Here is a 24,056-nt window from a genome sequence, read left to right on the forward strand (position 1 = left end):
TCATATTTCGGTAAAGCTGAATTCCTACGAGTCGCTATAGATGATGCTATAGGATCCGCAAATGTCACCCTCTTCTTGTGCTGAATTTCATATTTCGGTACAAACCAATTTTTTCCAATCGAGTTTGCTGCTGCTGTCGAATTTTCAAGCAACACCTTTTGGTTCCTATTGTTTACAGATTTCGAGAGAGTTGAGTAGCTTCGAGTCAATAGTGCAGGTCCTACTGAATCCACAAATGCCACATTTTTATTCCGCTGGCTTTCAGATTTTGTAGAAGTCGAATTCCTAAGGATTGATGGCGAAAGGTGCCACCGAATCTTCAATTGCCATATTTTTCCTCACCGGGCTTTCATACTTCATTAAATTCGAACGCCTTTGATCTGATGCTGAAGATGCTACCGAATCCACAAATGTCACTCTTTTATCCCGCTTAAAATTTATCTCGAAATCATCACTGGAATCTTGACATGTCACTGATTTCTTACAGCTCATCCTTTTCTTCAATACTTTGTTGGAAGAATATCCTTTGAGAATATGTTGACCGATCACGGCATCCGTCATTATCTGCAAAGCTGCATTGTCCTTTTTTCCAGGTAAAGCCTGGCTTTCATACTTTGTTAAATGCGAAATTCTACGAATCGATGATGAAGGTGCTACCGAGTCCACACATGACATTTTTTTGATCTGTTGGCTTTCAAATTCATCTAAATTATAATTCTTGCGAATTGATGATGAATGGGCTACCGAATCTTCCAATGTCATATATTTGTTCCGTTCGCTTTTAGTTTTCTTTAAGATCGAATTTCTACGAATCAATGGTAGTGGTGCTATAGGCTCCATAATTGTCATATTTTTCTTCACCGGGCTTTCATACTTGGTTAAAATCGAATTCCTAAGAATCGATGCTGAAGGTCCTACCGAATCCATAAATGTCACCTTTTTATTTCGCTTAATATTTATTTCGTCATCACTAGAATCTTGACGTGTCACTGTCTTCTTACTGTGTATCCTTTTCCTCAATACTTTGCTGGAAGGAAAGCCTTTGATGGTATGTTGCCCGACCACGGCATCCGCCAATATTTGCAAAGCTGCAGTGTCCTTTTTTCTAGGTAAAGTGATGTGTTGAGTACATATGCTCTTATCTTCAAATTCAGTCTTCGCCTGGTCTCCATACTTCGTTAAATTCGAATTCGTACGAATCAATGATGAAGGTGCGACCGAATACACAAATGCCAATTTTTTGTTCGGCTCGCTTTTAGATTTCCTTAAAATCGGATTTTTGAGAATCGATGGTAATGGTGCTATATGATTTGAAACTCTCATATTTTTCTTCACCGGACTTTCATATTTCGTTAAATTCGTAATCCGTCGAATCGATTGTGTAGGTGCTACTGAATCCACAAATGTCATTTTTTTATTCCTTTGAATATTCATTTCATCATCACTTGAATATTGACAATTTGTTGTCTTCTTACTGCGCTTTTTTCTCCTCAATACTTTGTTGGAAGGAAAGCCTTTGAGGGTATGTAGACCGGCAACGGCATCCGCCATTATCTGCAAGGTTGCATTGTCCTCTTTTCTGTGTAAAGGTCTGTGTTCGGTTCTGGCATCTTCTAATTCTTTCTTTACCTGCCTTTCGTATTCTCTTAACATTTTATTTAGCTTGCTTTCAGATTCTGTCGATTTGCTGTGAAGCGATGGTTCTAGTGCAATAGGACCTGCAATTGTCCTATTTTCCTTCCTCTGACTTTCATATTTCGTTAAATTCGAATTTCTAGGAATCGACTCTGCAGGAGCTAGCATGTCCACAAATGTCGCCTCTTTATTACGCTGGCTTTTAGATCCCATTAAAGTCGGGTTTATACAAATCAATGGCCCTCGAGCTATGGAATTCACTTTTTTATTCTGCTTGCTTTCAGATATTGTTTGGGTCGATTTGCTGCATGCCGATGGCTCTGGTGAAATGCAATCCACAATTGTCATATTTTCTTTCTCCTGACTTTCAAATTCCGTTAAATTCGTTGTCTCCGGTGCTACCGATTCCAAAGATGCCACTTTTTTATTTTGCTGGCTTTCAGAATCCTTTAAAGTTGAGTTAATGCTAATTGATGGCTCCAGTGCTACCGATTCCAAAGATGTCACTTTTTTATTCTGCAGACTTTCAGATTCTGTTAAAGTCTCTTTGTTGCAAAGTGATATTGGTGCAACTGATTCCACAAATTCCATTTTTTTGTTCAACGTGAATTTAAATATCGGCAACGTTGAATTGTTTTGAACATTCATTTCAAAGCCTTTACTAGAATCTTGACGTTTCACTATCTTCTTACTGCGCATCCTTCTCCTCAATATTTTCTTGGAAGGAAAGCCTTTGAAAGTATATTGACCGACTACGCCATCCGTCATTTTCTTCAAAGCTGCATTTTCCCCTTTTTTGGGTATGTGCTGAGAAGATATGCTCTTATCTTCAAACTGACCCTTCAATGGCGAGGAGTTCGGGTCGTATTTTCGACGTTTGCGTGGTGGCTGGGTAGTTCGGGCGTCTAAAGCAATTTTTATTGTAGCCGATGGACCAGCGCAGACTGGCATGTTATTTAATATGGAACCACTGCCCAAAGGTACTCCAATAATTGCTTTACGACATTCAAATGGCGATGTTTGAGTACAAGCATCGCGTTGTCTCGATTGCGTTGCTCCCATTTTTAATATAAAAGAAATCCAGAAAAATAACGAAGTAGCTTCAGCTGATATCTTATGCAGTGAGATGACAGAGCTTGACTGAGTGAATGGTCAAAATCGTTACCTTTTTATACAAAAAATATGGTTTCTAAGTGTTGTTAAAGATAGCAGGTAGCCAAACTTTTCTCTTTGATCACCTTAAGTCACAAAGAAATACTTAATTACTTGCATTGTTCTTTTAAAAAAATAGGTGTCGATAATTTAATCTGTTATGTTGTTTATTATAACAAAAGGATTATCACCTGCACCATCCATTCATAAGAATACGAATTTATTAGAGTATGAAAGCCGGGGAAATAAATAAAAGAGTTACATAGCCATTTTTTAACACAGTCTACCTGCTACCGAAAGACCTTTTATAGAATAATTTAAACGAAAATTATTATTATGTTATTTAACAAAATATAGAATAATAATATTTTGAGTAAAGGTGGTTCAATATTTTCCATGTCGTCCTCTAAAAAAACTAACGCCTTTGTTCAAATTCAACCGAAAATTTATACCCAAATTATTAAACAAATAGACTAGGAAAGTAATACGAAGAATCTAGAGGTGAATAAATATGTAGGTTACCTTTTATAGTTCAGAATTTATTAATATTGCCATCTGGCGACTCACAACTTTATCGCAAAGAGTTAAATCGCGAACATTATCAATAATTTAATAAATTTTTGGCGATGAAACTCAATCAAAGATTAGTGGACATGAATAAACCCATGCTATGGTGAAAACAATCGTGGTTGTAGATCACTCCAGGACGAATTCCGCAAAAGTCGTGAAAAATCAAATGATGTTCTGGACACTTTTGATCCCCATCATCGCATTTGGTGTTCCAAAAGCGTCATACGATCTATCGTGAGATTGAGACAACTATTTGCATTTGTGGGACAAGCAAATGGTACATTCAATATTGTATATTGAATGATCATTTGATTTGTGCACATTGAATCCCAAACAAGTTTTCAATCATTCAAAAAAGATTCGTGTCGATTGGCTAATGTTAAAATGTTAAGAAATTTGCTTTGAAACACCTCAACAGTAAGGGTATTTCAAGGTAATTTTCCAAGCAAAGGTTTGCCTGTGTTTTTTTGGGAAAACTGGACATACCAATGGAAAAACGCAGAACAGTAAATTGTGGGTGCTATACAATCACTAGGTTGCCAGTTGTCTTTCAAGAAATCACGAAAACTAGTCGCCGCATTTTTAGTACTCAAAAATCGATTTGATGAGTCATCCTATGTATAGTCCTGATTTAGCACCGAATAATTTCATTTCATACCAGTATTTAAAAATAAACTTAGAGGTCAACGTTTTTCGACATCTGAAGAGACGGTTAGTGCATTCATCTTTTAGAGATACCTCAATCATAGTGGCAAAAACGCTTCGAAAAATGGTTCAAACACATGCCAAAGTGTATAGATATTAATAGAGAGTATTTTGAACAAAATAAAGAGATTTTCGATTATCAATATTTGTTTTTAGTGTAACCCCAAATATAAAAGACAAACCTCGTAATAATAAATATAGAAGCTACCTTATACGAATTCATTCACTTCTGGTATCAAAAAAATATTGTAATCCCTTATACCGTTATAATTTTATTCAGGTATAATATGATATAAGAAACGGTGATTATTTTGGCGAAAATAGTCGAAATAATCAATTGATTGAGGTCTGGGTTTAACTAATTTTAAAAATATTCATAAATTGAATATTATAATCCTGTAATCCTCTCAGCTTAAACTATTTCGAGAAGTTCTCCCAATACTAAAATATACCAGAAGTATTAGTATGTACTTTATTAATATTTTTCCAGAAAGCATTGCAGCAGTGGCGGATTCAGAAGGAAATGGGGGACACTTTCCCCGCCCAAGAGCTAAATTGTTTATTGATAAATTTCTACTCTTAAAAAATATAAAGTAACAGAAATATAGTCCAGAAATTCGACATTTTATTTCATTCAGCTTGATCTGTGATCTGTTCGATTGATACATTCTCCGCAGTACATCATCCAAGTTTATAAACATAGAAAAGCTAAACCATTGTGCATCGAGTATTCTGATATTTTACAGATCTCGGAGTGGTCAACGAAATAAGAAAAAAAGCGAAAACTACTGCAGTAACCCTCTGTTATTCCTACAAACTGAGCAAGAGTATTTCCAAATCTGCTACGATACGATTAATTACAATCGTTCGACCGCATTGGGAAAAATACTTCGCAAACAACTATCCAGTTATGTGAAACAAGGCGGGTTCAATTTGCTGCAAAATTGTGGTTGATCGTCAAAACTCTGACAAAGATTAGTAACTGGAATGATAAGGAAACAGGGGGAAAATCAACGATACTCATAGCAGCCGTGCGCAAATTTGAATTTGTAATTGAATAATACTACAGGGTCTCGGTGTACATTGCTCTGTTGGATACGATGAACGAAAGTTTGAAGACGCGCTTTTCTAGAGGAGTATTGAATGAATTTGAGTTTGTTGCTGCTTTCAGAAAAAGTATGTGCTTTGAAAACCAAAGAAATGGAAAATAATATTGACTGCTTGATAGATAGATTCAAAGGTGAACTTAATCACTGGCAGTGCCATTGAGCGCAGAAGCAAAAGTCAAAAGATAACAAGTTACCGGCCTTGGAAACGTTAAAGAACGACGATGAAGACTTATACCCCATAATTCATAGTTTTCTTCGCATATTCTTTACATATCCTGTGACGAATGCGAGCTCTGAACGCACTTTTTCGGCACATCGCCGCATAAAATCGTGGTTCAAGATAGATTGATCGTCCCAAGAAATAACATCCTTATCAGAACAAAATATACTTACAAAAATTTGTAATTTATAAAATCTCTCTATCAACTTAAAAACCCTCAAAAATAGTCCAAGTTAGTACAGTCTTGCAATAACATAATAACCATTCCCCTTATTCACCTAACCAATAAATACCAGATTTTTTAAAATAAAAATTGTACAATAAACACAAAATTTCAAATTTATCACAATTATATATTTTTTTTTTATCGAATTTTCCAGGCTGTCGTTCCAAAAATAATCTTTTTATGAAAAAGACTTTACAAGTAATAATAATCTTTACGCATATCATAGGACAGATTTTTCAGGGATTCGGAAGTATCTGATGAATCGCTGTGGTAATGAAGTTGGCTGGCCGTCTCCTCAGATTGGTATAGATCCTCTCCAATGTCATCATCAATATATTCAAATAGATTCTCGTTAGAGAAATTAAAGTCATGGTGGTTGATAGGAGTATGAAACCCACTTTCCATGGTTTCATCTTTTTTAGCTGGTGGTGTTGGTACTCCCAGTTCCAAAAATATATCTTCTGAGCTGGAGTTGCATTTAGGCTTCGATAAAGCACCCATTTCAAGATTTTCATTGGCCTCTTGACGTTTCACTATCTTCTTACGTCGCATACTTTCCCTCAACTCGGAAAATGATGGCAAACCTTTGGATGTACTTCTAACGAAGTCTATCATCTTCTGCGGAACTGCATTATCTTCACTTATGGTTAAAAGTGCAAGTGGATTCCTTATCGAATTTGTAGCATCGTGCTTTTGACGTTTCTGCGGTGGATTTAAGGGCGCAGCAGGTGGAGCAGCGCAGCTTGATATGTCATTAAATGTGGAACTAATTCCTAGAGGTTCCTCAATGCATCGATATTGAACTAGCGGTGTTTGCGGGCACGAAGCGCGTCTGCTAGATTGAACTGCACCCATTTTTGAGATAAGTAAATTTTTTAATAAAGCCGACGAAGTAACGGAGTAGCGCACGTTGAGATCCTTTGCTGTGAAAGAACTGAACTTGACTAAACAAACTTTGAGAAATTGTTGCCTTTTTATACAAAAAAGATTGTTTTTGGTCCTTATATTTAGGATCGAAAGAACAGGTAGTCTAAATTTGCCGCTTTGTTAGCTTAAAGTCACAAGGTCATAACTGGTTCAGTTTCATTGTACTTTTATGAAAATAGGTGTTGACGGTTTTAAGGGCATTATGCTAGTTTTATGACAAGAGGATTAGAATTTATGTAAGAATTGTTTATACTCGTGAAGCGTAATGCACGGCGCTTAGTAGCGTTGTTCAACAGTTGTTGGTAACGCCTAGAAAAATTAATCCATATACTATACTTATATAAAATAAATCAAGAAGATTAAAGGCGAGTGGAATTTCTCATGAACAAGTGTTTCTGTGAAGAGCTCACTTTTAGGTGAAATAACAATTTTTCAGCAATGTCTTGATCAATCTCAAACTAATTTCAATATTGCGGTAACAATAAACCACTAATTCCATTCCTTTTTTTTCGTTTTGCAATATGAAATTAAGAGATCAAAAAGAAATACAAATCACGGAACAGAGCTATGAAAGGACGTGTGCTAAATTTAAGTTCGATATCTCAAAAACTGTTCGAGTATATACAATATTTACACAATATAGACATGGCTAAAGAGACCCAGTTCGTCATCCGACAGTTCCTACTGGGTGTTTCGATATTAGTAGCAAACTTAACCGTAAACATTATGCTACATCCTCATGTATTTAGAGCTGAGTTCAGAATCATATTAAGGATAATGTAAACTCTGAATTTTATCGATAATATTATCATATATTGTATCAGTTAGCGCCATCTATATGTTAAATTTACGTCAGAGGATCAAATAGTTTAAAATTTTGAGTTAAATGTCATAAAATATAAACTTTAAGGCTTACGTGGGTTTCTTGGGGTAAAAAAAAGTATTTCTTCGGCAATTATTTCTTATATAAAAAATGAAATATTTTATTAGAATTTATTTATTCATTATTTTTTTATAACAAAACATATAAAAGTGCAACTAAATTATCCAGGATCGTATAAAATAAACATGAATTACACCCCATCCCAATTTCTCAAAAAAATATATTTCCTGCATTATGCAAACGAAGAAGATAACAAACGTAAAACATTAATATAATAGTTAAGAACATTTAATAGTTTTCAAGGTTATCTTTAACTCGACAACGGGTAGCAGATTCTTAAAGACATGTGGGCGTAAAAGAAAATTTTAAGTATTCAGTTCATTGCTTTGCGAAATTCTGGGAAACTTTGAAGAATTGAAGTTTCGAGAGAGGAGACAATTACTAGAATGCATAGTGACAAAATGGTGAACAAAAGAAAAAGGGTAAGAACAGTTTAAGCTCTAAATTATTTTCAAGAACTAGTTGAGTAACTGTATTCAAAGGATTGAGGTATAAGTACATTGAAATGATGTAGGCGGACACAAGTTTATTGAACCATATCTATGTGTTCGTTATGCAAAGGACAGATATTGCGATAGAAAACGGTAACAAATGGGTAGCTCAAATGCTTTAATCGCCCACTTGTATCTAGTGTGAGCATATACCATAGTATTATTGAAAACTTTACAAACATGCAATAATAAAAAATAATCTAAACCAAAATCTAACACATAATATTCATGAAATGTACTCTTGCCTTATATTCAAAATAGTTCAATTAGGGTTATAACCTTATATAAATATTCATTCGATCATCATTTAGTATATATTGTTAGCGAAATCGGTCGATTAAAACTTGTAGCTTTAATCAATGTTATTTACTTGGCTTTACTTGGTATCGAAATTTACTTTCCAATCCAATCTTAATGTACTGGATAAATTTGGTGTGCCGATAACGAAAGGGTGATTCATTTCAAGGTTCCTTTTTTTTTTTAAGAAAAAACACAGAAACTTCAAATTTAATGGATAATGTTTATTATCATTCAAAGAATAATGCTGGCCACGGCTAAGTCTCTGATGTTCCATTCGTTGAGTCCAATTTGTGATGACTCGATCGAGCATTTCGACTGGTAACTGGCGAATGATACGTTTGATGTTCTGCTTCAAGGCCTGAATCGAAGCAGACTTGTCCGCATGGACTTTAGTGTGATATCACACGATGCTGGTGGCCAAACGACCAGCCCAAAACGTGAAATTATCTGCTCACCAAAGTGTTCTCTCAATAAATCAATTGATTGATGTGATGTGTGGGAAGTGGTGCCGTCCTTTTGAAACCAAATGTCGCCGAGATCACGGTCGCTATTGATGGTTACGTTTTCACTGGCGAAATTTTTGAAGAAATATAGATTGATGATTCCACCGGCCTATGAACAACATCAAAACGTTCTTTTTTATGGATAAAATGGCAGCTTTTGTATCTTTTCAGGTTTGTCTTTTTCACGCACAGGCAGATGGATGTGTCTATATCAACTCAGCTCGATATTTATATATTTAATGATAGAGTGTGCTGGGTGCTACAAATTTCGTAATAAATAGTACAATAAATAGTTTTAAATTTTATCGATTTAATTTTAATAAAATTTACAAGCTTTCATCACAAAAAAGGTATTTTTTGTATATTAAACGTACAAAAATGCATATTATTTTAACAATATTATAAATACTTTACAAGTAAGGCATATTTATCTTATTAATCGCTGTAATAACTAAGTTGGCTGGACCTCTCCTCACATTTACCCATGTCCCCAACTTCTATATCAAAATCACAGAGACTTTCATTAAAGAAGTTGAAATCACTACGGTAGAGTGCAGTATGAAAACAATTTTCGGTGGATTCAACTTTTTCATTGGTTGGTACAGGTGCCATCGAATCTACACATATTTCCTCAGTATGCAGCTTGCAATCAGGCTTCAGCAGCGCTGATGTCATTAGTAATTTTATTCCGAAATCTACACTGACATCTTGGCATTTCAGTGTCTTCTTACAGCGCATACTTTCTCTCAACTCTGTAAATGATGGAAAGCCTTTGGGAGTACATTGACCGGCCACGGCATCTGTAATATCCTGCAAAGCTGCAATATCCTCTTTGATGGGCAAAAGTGTACGTGGGCTGCGTGCGTTTCTATCTTCAAATGCGCTCTTCCATATCGAATAGGTCGGGTCGTACTTTTGACGTTTTTGCGGTTGTACGGCAGGTGCAACGTGGCTTGGTATGTCGATTAATGTTGAACAACGTCCCAGCGGTTTGTGAATATATGTTTTACGATATTTAACACGCCGTTTTTGGGAGTACGCTGTGCGTCTTATAGATTGCATCGCACCCATTTTGCATAAATATAAGAGAACTTTCAAAAAATTGCGAAAAAATAAGGGAGTAGCTCTCGATGAGATCTTAGCTGTGGAATCACTAAACTTAACTGAGCAAACTTTGAGAATTTGTTACCTTTTTATACCAAAAAATATGTTTCTTGGTATTCGGTTTAGAACTCGCCTTAACATTAAGTTACCAGGACAAAAAAAATGCTTTCATTGTTCTTTCAAGATATTTTAACGTCTGTGCTCAAGGATTAGAAGTCAGGTAAAAATTGTTTAGCATATGCTGATATAATTGGTACAAATAAAGGTTTAGCAAAAGAAGGTGATACCGAAAGCCCTTTTTAAACGATCATGCAGTAATAGAGAATAATAAATTATACCGAATATTTGTTTTTTTTTTAACATAATGAACCTTTATAAGAGTATGGAATAGACTAATAAATATAATGTATGTAAAAAGATTTATGTATTGGGTATTCGAAAAAGTCTTTTCGTGTTTGTAATCAAACTTCAATTTAATTTTTTTATTTTCATAATAATAAATAAATAAACAAATATCAAATATATGCCATTTTGGTCGACCCCTTTTTGCCATTTTTCCGCTAGAGACATTATTCCATCAGTGTAAATCGAAATTTCCAGAACGGAAGCGACACAAACTGGTACAGCATCGTCTTCGTAAACTCCACAAATTTCTTTGGTGGCTTTCGTGGCATTATTCCCTTTTATATACAAAAATGTCAAAATATAGCGAATTTCTTCATTATTTTCACTCATTTTTGAACAGTTGTAACTTTTTTTCAACTTCCCTGAATTTGATATTCTAGTTAATGAGGCTCATCTTTCCAACACTATATGACACAATTTGATTGGTAGCACTGGAGATATACGACTGCAATGACATCTATTGACAAAATACGAAAAGACTTTTTCGACTCAGTAAAATGTATGTTAAAAGATGTTTGTATATAAATGAACCTAAAATATTTTCCACATAAGGGTATACCTATAAAGATTTCATTTAATTTCGGCACCAAACCATACTAATATAGTACAGAGTCAAACAAAAAAAATTATGTTCTTGCATTGGTTATAAGTTATAAGTAAATTATAGACCTTTTTTTATCTTCATCTTAATCAATGAAGACCTCTAGTGGAATTTTACCACCAAATGGTAGTTTTAGTCGGCTAAATTTCGAGTTTTGTTCAGATTAAAAAACGGTCTCGGGTGTTATGATGTTAGTGGGAAACTTAATATATCATATTCTTAAAATATGGGCATAAAGTTTCAAATAAATGTATTCGAATTTTTTAAGAAAATAGATTAAGGAGAATTTTTATTGTTTTACATAATTCACTATTGGAATAATAAATTACTTCGAGAAACATAATAAGTCGCATTAATTTTATTGAAATGTATAATGTCTAAGTTTAATGTACGAGTACATAAATTATTAAATAATAGTAATAAAATTTAATCATTATTTCGTGGCGCAATCGTTAAGGGTTCACATATATTCAGATCGTAGGTTCAGCATCAAATTAAGGAGAGTGTAGTCTCTGAATTTTAACGATAAAAATCGATAATTACATCATATCTCGTGTGTGTTAGCGCCATCTATTTGTTAAATTTGTAGAATTATACATACAACAAGCAAAAAATTTCATTATGATCGAATCTTTTGTCGTCTAGTTATCAGTGCAGTAAATTTACAAAAACTGTTCGAGAAAAACGCGTTTAAAAAAAACTGTTGCAGTTTATTGAACTGTATGAAAAAACAAATAATCGATTTTGTTAATTTCACGCTAGGCGTATCCTCTAATTTAGAAACTATGAACGAGGTATTCTTTTTATCAGATATCAAGAACTAAATAAAGAGCAAAAGGTGAATGTAGGCTGTAAATTTTATCGAGACAGCGCCCTCTATATGTAAAATACTGAATTACAATGCAACTCAAAATTATTTAAATCTATATCTATTATATTTATAAAAGAAAGTCGTGTTAGTTACAAAATTTATAACTCAAGAACGGCAGAACTGATTTGGCTGAAAATTGGTGGGGAGGTAGCTTAGCACCAGGGTAAGGACATGGGATATCTATTTAACTTAAATTTCAATACAATTCATAAATACAAATATTATATTTTAAATCATAAGCATTTGTTCAAAATTCATGTAAGAATCATTTGAAAATGATTGGTTCACAAAAAATATGTCTAATCTTAATAATTGAAATCAAATAGCTGGTATTACTAGTATTAACTACGCACCAGCTACAGTAAAACGTGGACGGATCTTCTAGTCATATATAAAACTGGAAGTCAAAGCCAACTCTTTCATTTTCCCAAAGGCCCTACTATCTACTTTATGCAAATATTTTGAACCAGTATTTTTTGAACCAGCAATACTTATTCATAGGTTAAAGGAGTATTCAAACATATCCAGCTATAAATTATCGGTAAAGTAGAAGTGTCCTGAGAAAGGCTGATTAAAATTTTATCATAAATTTTTATTAATTATTTATTAACATTACAAGAATATAGGAACAAGTAAGAAAGTTAATAATTTCAAAAATTAACAGCTGATAAAGAGGAGTCTAAAAAATAGCAAGTGAGCACACCCACGATTTCAACCCTACTGGAAATCTGAAACCAAGCACAGAACAAAGTTAATAAACTGGAATAAAAGCACAATGTCTGAAGCTACGAAAACGTTGAAAACATTTTTTTCATGAAATTGGCAGTTCCTAAAAACAAACAAGTCCGTAAAGGTGCTCTAAAATTTTAGTTAATCAGTGCAGTAGAACTCAGGTTCGTGGGTATCGTTTTAAAAAATACAGCTTCGAGAAAAACGCGTTTAAAGTTTCAATTCCGACCGAGCTAGTTGGAATGCCGGATTAGTAAACTACCTGCATATATCTAGGAATGTAAATTAAATTAAAAAAAATCTTTTAAACATATTCATTTATAGTTTAACTTAAGGGGCTACATGGGTTTCCTCAGGTAAAAAAAGTATTTTTTTTTAACAATTTTTGTCTCATATAAAATAAGAAATATTTTATTAGTGTTATTTATTGTCACAAATATACACTATTAACAAAGAAATTTTGAAATGTTTGGAAAAAATATTTTAAACTCGGCCATTGTGACGCCATTTCCGGTGACCCCTCGGAAAAATATGCGCTTGAGTTGGCAGGATAACTCCTTACCAGATCATCTAACGTTAAAACGTGTTTGAGTTAAAATCTTAACTCAGAACTTGGACGAAGAAAAAAAACTGAAAATTGGATTTTTGGCAGACATTTTAACAAAAAACAATGAAATTTTCAGTGAAAGTTTAGCGAAAATAGTTGCAATCGAAAAAATCCAAGTCTTTAAGAACTGTATTTCAAAGACATGGGTAATTTTATGAGATAGATTGAGAAGTTCTCGACTTGCCACAAAACGTTCGAGAAAAACGCGTTTAAAGACGGCGCACTTAGGCTAGCTAGCCCCGAGGGTACAAGTTCTCAAGACTGTATCTCCGAAAATATAATCCGATCAATTTGAAAATTTCGGACAATATTTTAGAGGTGTTGTAATTTAATAATACAATAAAAAAATTTGATTTTTTAAAACCCGTATGCACATACAACCCCTCAAAAAATCGTTTTTTTATTTTTTTATAATACAAGTAGAATAAGGTTTATATAACGGGAATATATGTATAAATATTATAATGAACATTACCGACATAAACTTCAATTTTTAGAAAATATATATGTACTATATGTACATTACTAAGAATAAATAGTATATGCCATTATATAAGTAATTTTCAAAGACTCACACCCAACAAAGTTTCTCACAGGTAGCAAGTAGCTAAAAGCCAGAACATACTACAAATGAGCGAGGATTAGAAACTATACAGATTTAATTTCATTGAAAACTTCTAGGAAATTTTAAACAATAGAAAAAATAAAGTTTCGTGAGAAGACTCAATTATCCGATACCCTCAGATTGCAAGGTAGGTCGGCTGGGTTCCTCCCCACTTTTGGACTTGTTTTGCAATTTCTTTGCTCACGATCTTATGGTGCTATTGTCACAAATTTACAACAACAAAGGGAAATAAAGTACGGGGATGTCTCCTTAAAGTGGTATAACCCTTTCTTCAATGCTGGAAAGTTTTGCTTTGTAGTTTATAACTTGATTGATTGATTGATTTCAATTAATTAAGCCTTGAAAAATTGTGTACAGAAAAAGAAACTGTAGGATAATTAAAACTTTTTATAGCTGGGTAAAATAATTTTTTTAAAATTTCTTAATAGAAGCGCAAAACAATTGCATTTGCTTCAGGGACAGTTGCCACATAACTGTTGCTGGTGCTGCCACATTGTTTAACTTTCCCTGTAATTTTCTCTCATAAAACGAGGGATCCAAGAATTTATATGAATTTATTACAAAAAATATAATATTATATGAAACTTGAAAAAAATATAATTCTACAATACACAGTTTAAGAATGGTGTAATTTTATTACTTGAAATTTTACAGGTTTTTTCATTACAATAAATAAGACACAATGATCGCTAAAAAATTAAAAGATGTAATAACATCCGCCCAAATCGTGTAAATCAATGAATTGCCGCTGTTGGACATTAGATTCCCAATTAAAATATTTTCTTCGGTGCTTTTTGCAAATCGATCGTTTTGGTTCTTTCTCTTTAGTAGCGGCAGTGGCTTTATTCGCGTTTTGCTGCTTCTGGTCTACCATCAAGTTCTGGATTAACATCGGTTGCTCAGCTGGCATCTTACAAACAAAAGATGCTTGAATGCCATGCGACTTATCCTCGCGAATGTCTTTCACACAAATTTCCTTTTGAACTTCATTATTAATATTACTGAGCACCGCCTGCTGACCTTTATTGGTGTCTGTATCCGGCACACTAGATGTTGATGGCGCGTCTAGCAAAGGCACTTGGCTGCTGCCCTCCTCGTAAGGTATTACCTCTTCCTCTTCATGAGGTACTTCCTCTTGATCTTTATTGACGGCTGTTTCTGGAGCGCTGAATGTTGAAGACGCGTCTAGCAATGGCTCTTGGCTGCTGCCTCCCTCGTACGGCATTAAGCTCATTGTGAACTGCTTGTTGCTAACATACTCGAAATCACTGAAATCCTCATCGTAGCTCGTAAAACTTTTATATACTGTGGTGTACAAGGGAAAACCCTGTGGTGTTTGCTGACCAGCTAAGACACCTGTGATATCGTAGACGCGTCTGTTCTTTCCTTTTATGGGCGGTATTTTACGTGGCGCACGCAAATCGGCATTTTCAAAACCGTTCTTCCACAGCACATATACTGGATCATAATCTTGACATGTACATCGTTTTAGTGGCTTTGGACGATTGCCATTTCGTATTAATCGTGCTTTGGCTGCCGACACCTGATAATACTCGTATAAATCGGTAAATGTGGAGCAGCGTCTCAGCGTTGAGTTATTTTCGCTTGTATCCAGTTCAAGAATTTCTAGATCACTTGCATTACTATTATCCTTAGATGGAATGTCACCCATGATTGATTTGTGATTATTTAAATTTGTTGTGTTAAAATTGTGTCGCGAAATGTTCTTAGACTCTTCAGATGCGTTGTGTATGACACTGATTTTGAATCGTAACTGTTTAAGTTTCAAAATTTCTCACCTTTTTATACCTTAACATATCCGATGTCAAGTCATTAAGTACAAAGCGCACAGGTAGCACGCACGCGTCCGTCTGCAGTCTGGCTTGAAACTGCGAAATATTGTAGGCGTGGTTTTCCCAGGAACCATTAAAGCGCGGGCGGCAGCGTTTCGTACCTGAATAATTGTAGTTAATGACAGTGTCTGGAAATTCAGTACGGTTTATTTACATAAAAATGGAAATTTATTAAATGTTGCACGGTGCACAGATGTGTTGAATATTTGAAGTGAGAAATCTCTAAGGATTGCGGAGTACACCAAAAATAAGAGAATGAGCGGAAAATATTATGTGTATGCAGTTTTCTAGTTGAAGTTTCTCGCGTACCCTTTACTGTGATCCAAATCGATGTGAAGATCATTAGGGTTCTCCTGAGCTCATACTGCAATTTTTTATAGCTGCAATATTATTTTTTGTGATGTGAAATTTGTTGGTACAAACGAACTTCTTTGATGGAACTTTTACTGAACTTTCTTCAATATTTTATAGTCCAGTTTGCTTTTACGCATCCGAAGCAGGGCCAAAGTCATTGAAGCTTGTCAAATCAGAAATATATGTATTTGGAGGTTAAGTTTTCATTATCGAGAGCGATCTCCGCTCAAAAACTCTTTTGCTATTCTTGAACTAAGCTATTACCGTTAAGGTATTATACAAAAATTATGTATAAATATAACAGATCAATTAAAAAGTTCCCGGTCTACCATAGTAAAACACATGTTTTGGTAAACTTCTCTCTTTTTTATTCAACATAGTTCCCTTAAGGGGTGATAGTCTGATTATAGCGACCCTCCAACTTTTCGGAACAATTTTGGTGGTACGATTTCTTCTTTGCTTTCAAATAGACCTCAGTTTCGGCAAACACTTCTTCAGTCGACTGAAATTTCTTTCCAGCGAGCATTTGTTTGAGATTTGAGAACAGCTGCGGCTCAGATCTGGAGAATGCGTTGGACGCGGAATTTATGGATTTTTGCTACCGTTTTCACTGACTTGTGGCACGATATATTGTCTTGGTGAAGCAACATTTCTTTTTTCTTCAAAGGTGGAAGTTTTTCTGCGTTTTCGCTCTTTTAAATGGTTTAATAACGCTGTTGATGGTCCTTCATCATTTCAAATACAGGCGCATACCAAAATACAGACGCCTCCTAACGGGTGATTTTTTTGAGGTTAGGATTTTCATGCATTAGTATTTGACAGATCACGTGGGATTTCAGACATGGTGTCAAAGAGAAAGATGCTCAGTATGCTTTGACATTTCATCATGAATAGACTTACTAACGAGCAACGCTTGCAAATCATTGAATTTTATTACCAAAATCAGTGTTCGGTTCGAAATGTGAAAATCCGCTTTTTTATCGACAAATTTTGTTCAGCGATGAGGCTCATTTCTGGTTGAATGGCTACGTAAATAAGCAAAATTGCCGCATTTGGGGTGAAGAGCAACCAGAAGCCGTTCAAGAACTGCCCATGCATCCCGAAAAATGCACTGTTTGGTGTGGTTTGTACGCTGGTGGAATCATTGGACCGTATTTTTTCAAAGATGCTGTTGGACGCAACGTTACGGTGAATGGCGATCGCTATCGTTCGATGCTAACAAACTTTTTGTTGCCAAAAATGGAAGAACTGAACTTGGTTGACATGTGGTTTCAACAAGATGGCGCTACATGCCACACAGCTCGCGATTCTATGGCCATTTTGAGGGAAAACTTCGGACAACAATTCATCTCAAGAAATGGACCCGTAAGTTGGCCACCAAGATCATGCGATTTAACGCCTTTAGACTATTTTTTGTGGGGCTACGTCAAGTCTAAAGTCTACAGAAATAAGCCAGCAACTATTCCAGCTTTGGAAGACAACATTTCCGAAGAAATTCGGGCTATTCCGGCCGAAATGCTCGAAAAAGTTGCCCAAAATTGGACTTTCCGAATGGACCACCTAAGACGCAGCCGCGGTCAACATTTAAATGAAATTATCTTCAAAAAGTAAATGTCATGAACCAATCTAACGTTTCAAATAAAGAACCGATGAGATTTTGCAAATTTTATGCGTTTTTTTTTTTTAAAAAAATTATCAAGCTCTTAAAAAATCACCCTTTAGAAAGACCGCCACCTGATACACAGTGTTTTAAATTATCGGTGATTCAAAAAATTTTGATCAAATGCTCAAACGCGATTAAAAACCAACGAAATCCTATACCTCAAACTAAATATATGTGTAAGTACACGGTTAGCCATTAGAGAAACTTCTTTAACACTGTAACGAACTTCATGCAGTACTCACATAGGGCTATCCATTAGAGAAACTTCACTACTGCGAGGAACTCCGTCCAGTACGCTCTTCCATAATTAATTCATTCCAATCAACTTAATCGCACTGCATGCTCAGTAAAAGTTTTGCGCAAATTATTCGCAACTTCCCCGCAAGTCAATCACTTAAGTAAGCTACAGCTCGGTGAACTACACTGACACTTTGCCAACATCAGTAGATTAAACATACATATATGTCGATGGGTATGTGAGTATGCAGTTGGTTTTAACTGAAACTTCACCGATAGTGTCCGCATTTAATGTGCATTCTGTGTACTCAACACAATAGTTCAGTTAAGTTGAGGTGAAGTGAAGGCATACGCAAAGTAACACAACAAAATCATTATTGGAAAGTGCTCAAAAGGACGTACACAACAGCGTAATCAATGAGGAAACGTGTAAGGGAAAATTAGCAACGAAATATTACTTTTCTAAGGTTATTGTTTGCGCCGCATTATGGAGAAGAATGGTGCTGTTGGCCTGACACATCTCGATTAATTGTGGGCTTCTCATGGCGATAGACAATTTCTTCTACAACAAATGAGCTTATAGGTTATGGAGGCGAAATGGTGGAATTGTTGATTGTTATTAGTGATATGTTTCATGCTATGAAGGAGAGCAAGGTTAAGCAATTTAGAATGCCTGACATATATAAGTTTTTACTCTTTGTGGTTAGATAAATTCTAAAAGTTTATTCACACGTTGATTATGATTACAAATTATGGGCGTATAAATGGAACGTCAGCATATTTGAATGCTATAGTTCGTAAAATTTCATTTGTAAAAAAACAGACTCCACAAAACACTTCTGCAATACTTTCAAGGATTTTGTACCCGTTATTTAATTGTAAATACAAAATGCAATGAGCGAACTCGATGTTCAATGTTTTTACCAATGATGGCGGCACACGCCCGCCGAATGGGGCTGACAGATCGAGAAGACCGCAGGAAATGTTTAGAGCAGCGCACCAGGGAAACAATGGATCTTTTCTTGTGCACTTGTCTCGCATTGGCAAAACTGCGCTGTAAGTATCTGGGGTTCCCACGGTATGATACACCCGATCGCGAGGCAGAGTCTATCAAGCGCAGGCATCCTAAAGGATGACTACTTTTCTTGGAACTGAACTCCATCTGGTATCGCAGACGGTCAAAACTGATTTATGTGTGGCTTATTTTATTATTTATTATTTAATCTAACCTAACCTTTTTCCAATGGCAAAAATTGCTAAATAAACGTAAATGCCAAACACAGACTAATTTCATTATTTATTATTAGATCAGTCCGGGCCAAATTATATCATATGGTGTATTGCAAACCTTAAGTAGTCGAACACCTGCTCCTCTTTTGATAATTATTACTTTCTAAAATAAGATAAACAATGATGGCGCCAAAATCAACGAAATCGGTAAAATCTATTAGTCGAAGTAAAGGATATTGACATATATAAGTTTTTTACATTTGTAGAAGATTTCCGAAGTACGACATGGAAAAATTTAATTTGAGTTATTGGTTGGTCCTCGAATATGACGATTCATGAAAAATACATATTTTACTAATGTTATGGCTATTCAGGAAAACGGAGCTTGAAAATGTTTAGTGTTGATAGTCGTTATTTTTCTAGTTAACTTTAAAGCTCTAAATTATGAAGAAATCGTGCAAAATATGCTAACAAACTTAAGGTTTCTAAGAAACAAATATAAGTTTCATGATAGGACTTCATCCGCAATTTTCTGGATTAATATTCGGATACTTTAGGAAATTATGGTGAGAAGAGATCATGGCTCCACCAGGATTTATAAATGAAAGGAAAATGGTATCAAGATTGTTGATATCGTCTCACTATGGCAGATTATTACTGGTCCTTAAACTAAAATTGTTAACTAGAAAATCATAAACGAAAAGTGCATAAAAGCCGCTTATTAATGTTATATATTTTGAACATTTGTCTTTCTATTTACTTTGATGATTCTTTTACCAAAACTATCGTTATAAAGATATCTGCTTTTTTTTTCATTTTCTGATTTATATAGTTTGAAATGAAAATAAAAAGATTTTAAAACTAACGAGCGCAAACCTTGCAAAATCATTAATATAGAGTCATGCAAAGATATAACCAAAGTCATTTTATATGCTTGTATAAAGCAACATAACAATAGTAAAACTGTGTTATCATTGGATTTCAAAGCAATCATTTCAAGTAAGGAAGGTCTAAATTCGCAGGAATCAAAGTCAGGGAAATATCTTAAGATGGAAAACGTCAACCAGAGGATCAGAATCTAAGCAATTATATATATACATACATAGGTATACTTTATACAATATTACTCATACACTGACTGATCTATTCGACATAAAGTCTGTTAGAAAATCGAAAATCATTATTTGTAGTATATGGGAGTAGGTAGTACTTACTGATAATAGCCACATGCTAAAAAAATATTCCCTGGGTTTCACATACAATCATCAATCGCTCATTTGCGGCAAAACCGGCATAAGTCAAAAAAAATCGATTCTCCAGAAAACGCGTTTAAAGTTTTCAACTGACTACAACCTTACACGGTGACTCCAACCTTACACCTCTTCTCAAGCGGAGCATATAAGAGGTATTCATATGAATTTTTCACTCAACATGAAGTATGATATAACGAACAATTCTGCAGAATTAACTCAAAAATCACGTTTTTTGATTTATGGCGGTCTTGCAGCATCAATGAGCGATATGAAGCAAAGTCATGTTTGAAAATGTTAGTTATAGATATATGGGGGCTAGGTCAAGTTTTCGCCCAATTGTTTCTATTTATCTACAAAAATAAAGTGTTAGAAGTAAAGCATATTCTGTAGTTTTCATTGAAACAATTCAAATATTGGATGATGTATCCAGCATAAAGCCACCTGGAATTTCGAAAACCTATATATTTGGTATTTGGGGGCCTAGGGAAGTATGACAATATTCAACACAGTTTCGTTACTCAGAAATACCTTTGCCAGGAAAGGATTATGCCTGAATTTTAATTGCATACCTTATACATTGGCCGATAATTTCGGTAAAAAAGTAAACTATAGATGATGCTGGTGTCCACATTTTCTGTATGTGGGGGCTTGAACAGTTTTTCTTTGTTTCTGACCATTTTTGGTTATAAAGGCACTATTTATGCAAAGGTTTACCACGTTATACTAATTGCTTCTTGATTTCTATGCCGGAAGGTGAAATAATCAAATGAAATTTAGAAGTGTATGGGAAGTAAGCGTGGTTGTAGTGCAATTTCGCCCATTTTCACACTGTTACATTGGATTATGAGAAGAATGCAACCTACTAAATTTAGACGAAAAAGGTCCGTGGGGTCACGAGATATGTCACCGCCAAAAAGGGTATGGTGCCACGTACATCGCCAAATTTTCACACTTGCTCCCATAAAGCCCTCTCATACCATCACGGAGGCAAATTTTAATGTCTCTGCGGTAATTATTTATTGCGCCTTTAGTAGTCTTTAACAGTATCGTTATTTGGAAAGTGAGAAACCCCGCTCATCATCTGATTTCACTTTTCATTTTCACACTGTCCGTAGGAGTTCTTATAATATTTGGGACCACGCCCACTTTTTCAAAGTTTTTTGCTTACAGGTGCCCCTGGCTACTGCAATCCTTTGTGCCAAATTACTGTTTTATATACTAAATAAGTGCTTTGTCATAGAACTTTATACTTTATGACTTATTAGAAGACTAGTCTTTTAGTTCAAATTGCAAAAATTAATATTTATTTAACATACTATTTTTTTAACCTAGAACAAGTGTATAAATATATAAACATATTATTTTTCTTTCTAGGTAAGCAACTATCAGAATCCAGCCGCTTATTTATTTCAACCGAGAGCAGCGCCGGCATGCCACAAATTTCCGCCAACCGGAAGAACGTTAAAATTACTTTTGAAATTACAAAAATTTCACCTTACATGAAGAGGTGCTTAAAGCGTATAAATATGAGCTTACAGGCCGAACTTTCACAACTGTTAATACAAATTGTATCGCAGGCAAAAAAGAAGCGAAAGCTTCTGGATAAATAAAATTGCACACGCTTCAGTTGATTAATTTTCATGAATTTGGTTGGAAAAAACAAGCTTTAATTTTTACACGCAATTAAGCAGTTACCGCTGCGGCATTTAAGGTTAATTAAAAATTCAGTAACGCTGAAGAGAGTAAAATAAATAAATGCAAGCAAGTAAACGAAAGTAAAAAGATTCGGAAACTACGATAAAAACTATAAATATAAATATATGTATGTACTTATATCTACATATGCCTGTGCTTCGCTTTTCAGCTCAATTCATTAAAATTGTATGATAAATTTAGTTGGCAACTTCCATTGCCGCATTTTGCTGGTTATACTGTGCAACCAAGTTAAATATGCAACACATTCAGCGCAGTTGGATACAGTTAAACGTTGAGCTCCATTTGTTTTGCTGCTGTTGTTTTTGCGGTTACAATTTCCAAATTTCATGAATGCGAAGTTGGCACGAGGAAGCAGCCATAAACTTAATGCAACCATTTGGATCATGCAACTTTTAGTAGCACCGCAGTATGAGTAGGGTATGCCAACATACTCGTACATACATAAAAATGTGGAAACGTAGGCTTGTTTGACCGCTTGACACGCGTTTGATTGACAGGCGCCAGTGCACGGCGAAGTGAATTTCACTGCGGTTGAATTCGCAAATACGTTGGATTTCAGATATTCAAACATTTCAGCCGCAGGCCAAATTACAAATTTTTTGTGTTTTGCTGTTTTTGACCGCTACGATATGTCAAAAGTTATGTGGTCGACATCATATGCAGAGTGCCACGAATTTCATGGTCACCGGAGGGCTGTATATCAAGTATAAAATAATTTCAAACGCTGTAACGATATTAGTTATGTAAGTTTGGAAGAAATATAAAATTTATTGGCGATTTTGTAGTAAAATGAGCAACAATACATCTTGAACTCAATAACAAGTTCTCTATTCGACTTTCCTTACTTATCCAGTCAAAAGCATGAAAACTGTATAAAGCGATACATGGCAGACCAATCAATAGGAATTCTCATACAATCTCTAACTTTTTCCATATTTCGGAAAGGAGGTTAGAGAGTTAGAGATATATTTTTCAAGGTTTTATTTTTTATTAGAAAACTAAAACCAACTCTTTAAATTTAATTATCATAGCACCAAAGTACGAATTGTCGTATTACCTATTGGTACGTGCTTTTAGATAAGCGATTCTATAGCTCGTTCGGCTCTCAAGTACTTCCTACTAACGATAACTCTCTTGGAGATCTGGAGATTAACGCACAAAACCTACTCACAGTGAACATAGTAGGTTCGACGTCGAGAAGCTGCAATCACAACAATTTTCTACTCAACTTGCACTGCTGCTCTCTGAGATCACTCATCAGAAACTCGGTATAAGGGAATTGTAGGACGGCATTTCAAGCTTCTTATGTACAGATGCAATCGAAACCATTAGTTTTTGTAAAAAGCAAAAGCAGAGGAGAGAAGACAGTCTGCTTACTTCGCAACGTTACCATGGACCAGAACACGTGCTGAATGGGATAGATAAGCAAAGTTGAAAAGGGAAGCGAGACGCATTTGCAGACAAAAAAGGAGAGAGCCCAAAATGGGTGAGTTCGAAGAACTTGACAAACTGGCCGACAGGGGTAGAGAACGAAAATTCTACGAAAAGATGCGGCGACAAACAGAAGGTTTTAAGATCGGAACATACTCTTGTAGAATCCTCAGAATTGACCTAGGGACTGTTGCCCAGAGCTTACTGCAATTATGGAGCGAGCTCTTCTCCAACCTGCTGAATGGCAAGGAAAGCTTAACACTAGGAGATGGTGAACCCCGATTCCCCAATCGAGTCAGCTTCTCCTGGAGAAAATAGTTCCAGCTGCAGAGCTGAATAGAGAAGGTACAATTTTCTATAAGAGTGTACAGCTGGTGGCATACGCCAATGATATTTGTATCAGTGGCCTTAACAACCGCGGCCATATCGTAGTCGATAGAACGATGAGCTGTATGAGATATACGATGACATTGACATAGTACGACGAATTAAGAGGCGGCGGCTACGCTGGCTAAGTCATGTCGTCCGATTGGATGAAAATATTCCGGCTATGAAAGTCTTCGACGCAGACTCGCCGGGGGAAGCAGAGGAAGAGG

General features: G+C 35.2%; 2 protein-coding genes across 2 annotated transcripts in view; one reads left to right on the top strand and one right to left on the bottom strand.

The window, feature by feature from the left end:
- The window catches only part of LOC115065799 (uncharacterized), a 216,590-nt gene that overhangs the window by 97,383 nt on the left and 95,151 nt on the right, over positions 1 to 24,056 (top strand). The gene's annotated exons all lie outside the window — the stretch shown is intronic.
- On the bottom strand, positions 9,102 to 10,258 carry LOC115065797 (uncharacterized). Its single transcript, XM_029548534.2, has one exon. The coding sequence runs from the start codon at positions 9,850 to 9,852 to the stop codon at positions 9,217 to 9,219; it is 636 nt and encodes a 211-aa protein (XP_029404394.2). The 5' UTR covers positions 9,853 to 10,258; the 3' UTR covers positions 9,102 to 9,216.

This window comes from Bactrocera dorsalis, chromosome 4, assembly GCF_023373825.1.
Source record: "Bactrocera dorsalis isolate Fly_Bdor chromosome 4, ASM2337382v1, whole genome shotgun sequence".
Taxonomy (NCBI): Eukaryota; Metazoa; Arthropoda; class Insecta; order Diptera; family Tephritidae; genus Bactrocera; species Bactrocera dorsalis.

Bases quoted from the DNA above. Each gene is read 5' to 3' on its own strand.
- LOC115065797 (XM_029548534.2), bottom strand. From the start codon at position 9,852: ATGGGTGCGATGCAATCTATAAGACGCACAGCGTACTCCCAAAAACGG.